This window comes from Oncorhynchus tshawytscha, unplaced genomic scaffold (assembly GCF_018296145.1).
Source record: "Oncorhynchus tshawytscha isolate Ot180627B unplaced genomic scaffold, Otsh_v2.0 Un_contig_13491_pilon_pilon, whole genome shotgun sequence".
Classification (NCBI taxonomy): domain Eukaryota; kingdom Metazoa; phylum Chordata; class Actinopteri; order Salmoniformes; family Salmonidae; genus Oncorhynchus; species Oncorhynchus tshawytscha.
This window is the reverse complement of record NW_024609248.1, coordinates 117,501-127,690: the sequence shown is the minus strand read 5'-3', so window position 1 is coordinate 127,690 and position 10,190 is coordinate 117,501. Positions and strand designations below refer to the sequence as shown.

Sequence of the window (10,190 nt, the reverse complement as noted above, 5' to 3'; positions counted from 1 at the left end):
TCTAGATGTAACCATTCTAGATGTAACCATTCTAGATGTAACCATTCTAGGTGTAACCATTCTAGATGTAACCATTCTAGATATAACCATTCTAGATGTAACCATTCTAGATATAACCATTCTAGATGTAACCATTCTAGATGTAACCATTCTAGATATAACCATTCTCGATGTAACCATTCTAGATATAACCGTTCTAGATATAACCATTCTAACATATTTTCCTCAGACTAATACATTAGCTCGTCCTTTGCTTGGCATTGTAACGATAACACGAAACTAACTAGATACCGTTCTCAGACCGTGTACCTTCCTGTCTTCTGTCTCCTCCAGGCCAGGCCTACGACCTGCTCTCTGCCCTGGGATCACCTCCTGCTACTTCCTGTCTGACAGAGACAGAAGAAAAGAGAGAAGGACAGAACAGAGGAGGACAAGAACAGAGTGAGAGTCATGTTGATGTGACTCCACAGTGCAGTGAGGTAGCTCTCCTGAAGAGGAAGCTGTCCTTCACACAACATCAGCTGGTTAGTACCTCAACAGCAGCTGGTTAGTACCTCAACAGCAGTTGGTTAGTATCTCAACATCAGCTGGTTAGTACCTCAACAGCAGCTGGTTAGTACCTCAACAACAGCTGGTTAGTACCTCAACAGCAGCTGGTTAGTACCTCAACAGCAGCTGGTTAGTACCTCAACAGCAGCTGGTTAGTACCTCAACAGCAGCTGGTTAGTACCTCAACAGCAGCTGGTTAGTACCTCAACAGCAGCTGGTTAGTACCTCAACAGCTGGTTAGTACCTCAACAGCAGCTGGTTAGTAACTCAACAACAGCTGGTTAGTACCTCAACAGCAGCTGGTTAGTACCTCAACAGCAGCTGGTTAGTACCTCAACAGCAGCTGGTTAGTACCTCAACAGCAGCTGGTTAGTACCTCAACAGCTGGTTAGTACCTCAACAGCAGCTGTTTAGTACCTCAACAACAGCTGGTTAGTACCTCAACAGCAGCTGGTTAGTACCTCAACAGCTGGTTAGTACCTCAACAGCAGCTGGTTAGTACCTCAACAGCAGCTGGTTAGTACCTCAACAGCAGCTGGTTAGTACCTCAACAACACTAGGCCTGTGTTCCAAATGGCACACTATTCCCTACTGAATATATGGCACTACTTTGGACCAACATAGTGCATGACTTTTGACCAATATAGTGCACTACTTTGGACCAATATAGTGCACTACTTTGGACCAATATAGTGCATGACTTTGAACCAATATAGTGCACTACTTTGGACCAATATAATTCACTACTTTGGACCAATATAGTGCACTACTTTGGACCAATATAGTGCACTACTTTGGACCATAGCCCATAGGACAAAAAATACAATAATTTGGCACCAGAATCTGAATTTGTTTAAGTTAAATCCCGACCTAAATGATCTTCTCTCAGGGGCAAACCCTAACTTCCACTTAAGTCAACATTTCCACTTAATCTCCCATTGACATCAACACATGAATAAGTGAAAATGTATCTATATTGGAATTAAGGATTCGCCTCTCGGTGTCTCTATTTGTCTGTGTTGCAGGAATCCCTGAAGAAAAGGCTTGTCGAGGCGCTGAAAGAAAACTACAACTTGAGACTAACCAGCCTGAAGCAGGACTCCTCTACCACTGCAGAGACCAACTGTGAGTTGCCTTGTCTATGGCACAGTGTCTCCATTTCTGTGTCTTTTGGATGGTGTGGACAAATCTCTCTCTTCTCTGCTCCCTCTGTGTGTGTGTGTGTGTGTCTGTGTGTGTGTGTGTGTGTGTGTAGGTGGCAGGCATTGGGACAGGTGTCTACAGAGACAGGTGCTAGTTCTGAGAGAGCAGGAGACACACCTGAGACAACTGGAGCAGACCATTGTGCTTCTACAGGGCAAGCACAGGTCAATACACACACACACACACACACACACTCACACACACACACACACACACACACACACACACACAATTAACTCGACATTCTGTCTGTCAAAAGTCTGTGCCAAGACTCTCTTTTTGTCACCCTCCAAAAATGTGTTTTTTGTATTTATGTATTTTCCACAGGTCTTTGGTGTCCAATAATAACTCTCTGTTGGGACATCTAAATGAACACATAACAGAACAAACAGAGTCCAGGGTCCAGAGAATCCAGCCAGCAGACTAATCTAATGAGTTCAACATTGAACATCAATTCAAGCCTTTGCCAAGATTGTACTGCGTTCTAATGAATAGAGCCTACTCTGTAAACTGTGTAGGCTATGTTTGGCATACTGTGAAATGACATTGTATTTGTAATAGACCTGCTTTTTATATGCACTCAAATGTATTTATCAAAACAATTAAAAATAAATTAAAAAATCACTTCTAAAGAAAGATAACGTTAGTTATCATAATACACTTTTCTGTATTGTCATTTGTGTAATTAGATGATATTAAAGCGATGTTTTTTCCACAGTGTTTACACCCTCCGAAGCTACTCGGTCGTTCCTCCAGCGGGCCTCGGATGTGACGTCACTGACGCAGAGGAAACCGTTTCAGTGACGTCACGGTCCACATTTTAAACGGCTCCTTGAGGCCGGCGGTCAAAACGGAGACAAAATCTACTTTCTTCGCAATAGCCAGGCCTATATTTTGAAACAGTAGTGCATTTAAATATATATATATATATATATATATATATTTTTAACAAAGTTTGATTAAGAAGAAGGTAGCTGATGAATAATGAATTGGGGGTGATTTTTGATAGCTAGCCAGATGTTAGCAACGGGCGAAGTGAAGTGGAGACGGTAGTTGCTGCTAGGTTTATAACTAATTAACTTTCTGTTTCTTTACCTGGCTTTTGCGTAAAGTTTATTTAAAAAAAAAAAGAAAAAAAAAAAAAAGTAAGCTAATATAAGGCCAAATGGCAACTGAACAGGACAATCAATTTTGTTCCTTCAACGTTGGTGGTTGTTTTTTTTCCTTCCGGTTCAACCGACTTTCTCACCTTCAGGACTCCTTGCTTCTCAAAGACACGTCTTCTGGTCAGAAACCACGGTGGTTTATCGACAGAGACGGATGCACATTCAGACATGTACAGTATTATCTACAAACTGGGAAACTAGCTACATCATGTGTATCAGAATTTAATATTTTATATGAGCTTACTGCAGGTCTACGTCTAACGTCACTGCTACAGGTACATCAATTCATCGATCAACCCTTTTTGCCGTTTGCAAAGTTAAAAGACATGATTATTAGTCTACCTAATATGGTAAAGTAACGCAAACAGTCTACTGTTTCACAATAATATTCAATCAAGGTTTAAAAAAACGAAATCAAAACAATAAGGCTGCATTTAGACAAGCAGCCCAATTCTGATCTTTTTTTTCTCAATAAGTGGTCTTTTGACCAATCAGTTGAGCTCTGAAAAAGATTGGATTTGAAGAGGGCTGATGTGATTGGTCGGGAAAGATCTTGTACTACATCATTGAGTCTAACATAAAAAAATAAACTTGGACAACTTTTTAAGAATAAGTTCATTTATACTGAAAATATTTCATGTTTACACTATCATAATTTATATCCTAGTGTGTACATAGTTATTTATTTATTTATTACTAGTTTATTACTATTAGTTATATTACTATGCATACTAACTTCCTCTAATTACTTACTGTAATGTTGAGGGAGGCAGATCTAAGCATTTCACTGCACCTTTTATACCGGGTGCTGTAAACTATATGTAACAAATAACATTTGATTCGATATGAAGTGGCTCATGATTTATGTCCTCGGATTAATTTCCCACTAGGCCTTAGAGAACCTCCAGTCAGGGAAGCATTTCCTGCGAGACCGGCCAGTAGACCTGCAGGTGACTGAGAGAGCCACCCTGAACTACTGGAAGACCAGAATCTGTAACACCAGAGAACCTGAATCCATAGCCAGCCCAGTGTCCTCAGGTAGGCCCCCCATAGCCAGCCCAGTGTCCTCAGGTAGGCTCTGATGTCACTGTGTTGTTGTGTAGTTCATGACACGGTACCCCTGGGTCTGGTGGGGACTCCTCTGGTCGACGGTGACGAGGAGGTGCTGTACTGCTTCGTTCCCATGGAGACGATCCGCCTGTACCCCGCCCTGGTGACGCCTCACAACCTTCTGTGGCTGTGTGACGACCTGGTCGTCATCGAGTGTGACAGCTCTCTCTTCAGATTCATAGGTAAGTTTAATTGAATTATTTGGCCTAGGGACCATAGGCTATCGAGGACTCATCTACATCACACTCTGTTCTGGGCAGCTAGTCTTCTCAACCTTGTTCCATCCCATACCGGATGTTCTGGTGTCTGCTTCAAGCTCCAGCTTTCCTTTAGTCATATCCAACAAAGAAACCAACATCAACCTAAAACTCAGAATCTAGAAAATTCTAGAAGTATCTTTTATTTTTGATTTATTTGTCCGTTATTCTACCAGGTGAGTTGACTGAGAACATGTTCTCATTTACAGCAACGACCTGGGGAATAGTTACAGGGGAGAGGAAGGGGATGAATGAGACAGTTGTAAACTGGGGATTATTAGGTGACCATGATGGTTTGAGGGCCAGATTGGGAATTTAGCCAGGACACCAGGGGTTAACACCCATTGTCTTACGATAAGTGCCATGGGATCTTTAATGACCTCAGAGAGTCACCCTTATTACACCCTCATCTACAACATATCCAGAGATCTTAACTTAGCCTCTATTCCCATTACAACCAAACACCAATCAACTCAATAGGAACTCCCAACAAACCTACCTCTCAAAGCTTCAGTTACTGTTTCTTACTCCAGTGGCCTTGTGCCTTCACATCTTCACAAGTAGCTACAGTAAGGACCAGTGTTACTCTCTGGTATTATCTCTAGTAGCTACAGTAAGGATCAGTATTTTCTGTAGTAGCTACAGTAAGGATCAGTATTACCCTCTGGTATTATCTCTAGTAGCTACAGTAAGGATCAGTGTTACCCTCTGGTATTATCTCTAGTAGCTACAGTAAGGATCAGTATTTTCTGTAGGAGCTACAGTAAGGATCAGTATTACTCTCTGGTATTATCTCTAGTAGCTACAGTAAGGATCAGTATTACCCTCTGGTATTATCTCTAGTAGCTACAGTAAGGATCACTATTATCTCTAGTAGCTACAGTAAGGATCAGTGTTACCCTCTGGTATTATCTCTAGTAGCTACAGTAAGGATCAGTATTACCCTCTGGTATTATCTCTAGTAGCTACAGTAAGGATCACTATTATCTCTAGTAGCTACAGTAAGGATCAGTATTACCCTCTGGTATTATCTCTAGTAGCTACAGTAAGGATCAGTATTACCCTCTGGTATTATCTCTAGTAGCTACAGTAAGGATCAGTGTTACCCTCTGGTATTATCTCTAGTAGCTACAGTAAGGATCAGTGTTACTCTCTGGTATTATCTCTAGTAGCTACAGTAAGGATCACTATTATCTCTAGTAGCTACAGTAAGGATCACTATTATCTCTAGTAGCTACAGTAAGGATCACTATTATCTCTAGTAGCTACAGTAAGGACCCTATCTATTATCTCTAGTAGCTACAGTAAGGATCAGTATTACCCTCTGGTATTATCTCTAGTAGCTACAGTAAGGATCACTATTATCTCTAGTAGCTACAGTAAGGATCAGTATTACCCTCTGGTATTATCTCTAGTAGCTACAGTAAGGATCAGTATTACCCTCTGGTATTATCTCTAGTAGCTACAGTAAGGATCAGTGTTACTCTCTGGTATTATCTCTAGTAGCTACAGTAAGGATCAGTGTTACTCTCTGGTATTATCTCTAGTAGCTACAGTAAGGATCAGTGTTACTCTCTGGTATTATCTCTAGTAGCTACAGTAAGGATCAGTGTTACTCTCTGGTATTATCTCTAGTAGCTACAGTAAGGATCAGTGTTACTCTCTGGTATTATCTCTAGTAGCTACAGTAAGGATCAGTGTTACTCTCTGGTATTATCTCTAGTAGCTACAGTAAGGATCACTATTATCTCTAGTAGCTACAGTAAGGATCACTATTATCTCTAGTAGCTACAGTAAGGATCACTATTATCTCTAGTAGCTACAGTAAGGATCACTATTATCTCTAGTAGCTACAGTAAGGATCACTATTATCTCTAGTAGCTACAGTAAGGATCACTATTATCTCTAGTAGCTACAGTAAGGACCCTATCTATTATCTCTGGTATCTGACTCTCTGTAATGATTACTGTCATTGTGTTTATCTGGATGATTCAGTTGATGTAGTGTTTGTCGAACCTCCGAAGGAAATAAGCGTGTTTCGGTACGTGTGTTTGCGTGCATGCATGCGTGTGTGTGTGTGTGGCGTGTTTGAATGTATTTCCGTGTGTATCTCTGCGAATGTGAAGCAGCAGCATCTCCTAACAGGTGATGAGAGCCATGTGTCTGTGTTCTGTTCAGCTAATTACCTTCAGACTGGAAACATCTTCCTGCCAGAGGACTTCAGTGATCATGACAGGTTGAACCAGGAGGCTGGAGCAGCTGGCATGACGGACTTCCTGGAAGAGTTACAGAAACGACCCGGTAGGGAATCTGGTCTATAGTAGTACCACTATATAGGGAATAGGGCTCTGGTCTATAGTAGTACCACTATATAGGGAATAGGGCTCTGGTCTATAGTAGTACCACTATATAGGGAATAGGGCTCTGGTCTATAGTAGTACCACTATATAGGGAATAGGGCTCTGGTCTATAGTAGTACCACTATATAGGGAATAGGGCCCTGGTCTATAGTAGTACCACTATATAGGGAATAGGGCTCTGGTCTATAGTAGTACCACTATATAGGGAATAGGGCTCTGGTCTATAGTAGTACCACTATATAGGGAATAGGGCTCTGGTCTATAGTAGTACCACTATATAGGGAATAGGGCTCTGGTCTATAGTAGTACCACTATATAGGGAATAGGGCTCTGGTCTATAGTAGTACCACTATATAGGGAATAGGGCTCTGGTCTATAGTAGTACCACTATATAGGGAATAGGGCTCTGGTCTATAGTAGTACCACTATATAGGGAATAGGGATCTGGTCTATAGTAGTACCACTATATAGGGAATAGGGCTCTGGTCTATAGTAGTACCACTATATATGGAATAGGGCTCTGGTCTATAGTAGTACCACTATATAGGGAATAGGGCTCTTGTCTATAGTAGTACCACTATATAGGAATAGGGCTCTGGTCTATAGTAGTACCACTATATAGGGAATAGGGCTCTGGTCTATAGTAGTACCACTATATAGGGAATAGGGCTCTGGTCTATAGTAGTACCACTATATAGGGAATAGGGCTCTGGTCTATAGTAGTACCACTATATAGGGAATAGGGCTCTGGTCTATAGTAGTACCACTATATAGGGAATAGGGCTCTGGTCTATAGTAGTACCACTATATAGGGAATAGGGCTCTGGTCTATAGTAGTACCACTATATAGGGAATAGGGCTCTGGTCTATAGTAGTACCACTATATAGGGAATAGGGTTCTGGTCTATAGTAGTACCACTATATAGGGAATAGGGCTCTGGTCTATAGTAGTATCACTATATAGGGAATAGTGCTCTGGTCTATAGTAGTACCACTATATAGGGAATAGTGCTCTGGTCTATAGTAGTACCACTATATAGGGAATAGGGCTCTGGTCTATAGTAGTACCACTATATAGGGAATAGGGCTCTGGTCTATAGTAGTCTACTATATAGGGAATAGGGCTCTGGTCTATAGTAGTCTACTATATAGGGAATAGGGCTCTGGTCTATAGTAGTACCACTATATAGGGAATAGGACTCTGGTCTATAGTAGTAGCACTATATAGGGAATAGGGCTCTGGTCTATAGTAGTACCACTATATAGGGAATAGGGCTCTGGTCTATAGTAGTACCACTATATAGGGAATAGGGCTCTGGTCTATAGTAGTACCACTATATAGGGAATAGGGCTCTGGTCTATAGTAGTACCACTATATAGGGAATAGGGCTCTGGTCTATAGTAGTACCACTATATAGGGAATAGTGCTCTGGTCTATAGTAGTACCACTATATAGGGAATAGGGCTCTGGTCTATAGTAGTATCACTATATAGGGAATAGTGCTCTGGTCTATAGTAGTACCACTATATAGGGAATAGGGCTCTGGTCTATAGTAGTACCACTATATAGGGAATAGGGCTCTGGTCTATAGTAGTATCACTATATAGGGAATAGTGCTCTGGTCTATAGTAGTACACTATATAGGGAATAGGGCTCTGGTCTATAGTAGTACCACTATATAGGAATAGGGCTCTGGTCTATAGTAGTGCACTATATAGGGAATAGGGCTCTGGTCTATAGTAGTACCACTATATAGGGAATAGGGCTCTGGTCTATAGTAGTACCACTATATAGGGAATAGGGCTCTGGTCTATAGTAGTACCACTATATAGGGAATAGGGCTCTGGTCTATAGTAGTACCACTATATAGGGAATAGGGCTCTGGTCTATAGTAGTACCACTATATAGGGAATAGGGCTCTGGTCTATAGTAGTACCACTATATATGGAATAGGGCTCTGGTCTATAGTAGTACCACTATATAGGGAATAGGGCTCTTGTCTATAGTAGTGTACTATATAGGGAATAGGGCTCTGGTCTATAGTAGTACCACTATATAGGGAATAGGGCTCTGGTCTATAGTAGTACCACTATATAGGGAATAGGGCTCTGGTCTATAGTAGTGTACTATATAGGGAATAGGGCTCTGGTCTATAGTAGTACCACTATATAGGGAATAGGGCTCTGGTCTATAGTAGTATCACTATATAGGGAATAGGGCTCTGGTCTATAGTAGTACCACTATATAGGGAATAGTGCTCTGGTCTATAGTAGTACCACTATATAGGGAATAGGGCTCTGGTCTATAGTAGTATCACTATATAGGGAATAGTGCTCTGGTCTATAGTAGTACCACTATATAGGGAATAGTGCTCTGGTCTATAGTAGTACCACTATATAGGGAATAGGGCTCTGGTCTATAGTAGTACCACTATATAGGGAATAGGGCTCTGGTCTATAGTAGTCTACTATATAGGGAATAGGGCTCTGGTCTATAGTAGTCTACTATATAGGAATAGGGCTCTGGTCTATAGTAGTACCACTATATAGGGAATAGGACTCTGGTCTATAGTAGTAGCACTATATAGGGAATAGGGCTCTGGTCTATAGTAGTACCACTATATAGGGAATAGGGCTCTGGTCTATAGTAGTACCTACTATATAAACTATCTGGGAATAGGGCTCTGGTCTATAGTAGTACCACTATATAGGGAATAGGGCTCTGGTCTATAGTAGTACCACTATATAGGGAATAGGGCTCTGGTCTATAGTAGTACCACTATATAGGGAATAGGGCTCTGGTCTATAGTAGTACCACTATATAGGGAATAGGGCTCTGGTCTATAGTAACTACAGCGTGTCATTCTTACCACAGAATTGATTGGTGATGACATCATGCAGCCTCAAAATGGCTGCCCTCAGATGAAGCAACAACAGCAGCAGCATCGGTTGACCCCTCAACCTCTGTACATTATGACCTTTGACCTGTTGGTGAGGTACCAGGACTCGGCTCTGGGACAGCTCTGTGTGGACAGTAACGTGGAGGGCAGCAGGCTGCACCTCTCTGGCAACGGGGTGGTCTTCCAACACGTGGAGTAAGTCCATTCAATTCAAATACCCTTTATTTATCCTACAGGAGGCCATTATGTCGGCAGAAGTAGTGTAGATATGGAACAACAAGTCTCTCCATCATCAGTGATGATTAGGGACAGGAGTCTCCTGATCTACTGACCTGACTAGGAAACACTCTGGGCCCCTGTTGTAGTCTATACCTACTGACTAGGAAACACTCTGGGCCCCTGTTGTAGTCTATACCTACTGACTAGGAAACACTCTGGGCCCCTGTTGTAGCCTTGGAAACACTCTGGGTCCCTGTCCTTGGTTGCAACACTTCACTACCGAGTTCCAAACTGCCTCTGGAAGCAACGTCAGCGCAATAACTGTTCATCAGGAGCTTCATGAAATGGGTTTCCATGGCCGAGCAGCCGCACACAAGCCTAACATCACCATGTGTAATGCCAAGCGTCGGCTGGAGGGGTGTAAAG

At 41.8% G+C, this 10,190-nt stretch overlaps 1 protein-coding gene and 1 long non-coding RNA gene across 2 annotated transcripts in view; both read left to right on the top strand.

Annotated features, from left to right (window-relative positions):
• Positions 1–338: 338 nt before the first annotated feature.
• Positions 339–2,371, top strand: LOC112242351. Its single transcript, XR_006082002.1, has 4 exons — positions 339–524; positions 1,575–1,674; positions 1,805–1,916; positions 2,080–2,371. It is a non-coding gene; the product is annotated as an uncharacterized LOC112242351 (long non-coding RNA).
• Positions 2,372–2,575: 204 nt separating this feature from the next.
• Positions 2,576–10,190, top strand: part of LOC121844480 (BTB/POZ domain-containing protein KCTD19-like) — a 31,933-nt gene continuing 24,318 nt past the window's right edge. The window contains exons 1-5 of the mRNA XM_042314622.1: positions 2,576–3,193; positions 3,809–3,956; positions 4,022–4,210; positions 6,464–6,586; positions 9,521–9,740. Of these exons, the coding sequence (XP_042170556.1) occupies positions 2,918–3,193; positions 3,809–3,956; positions 4,022–4,210; positions 6,464–6,586; positions 9,521–9,740 (956 nt within the window). The 5' untranslated portion in view covers positions 2,576–2,917. The remainder of the gene's footprint in view (positions 3,194–3,808; positions 3,957–4,021; positions 4,211–6,463; positions 6,587–9,520; positions 9,741–10,190) is intronic.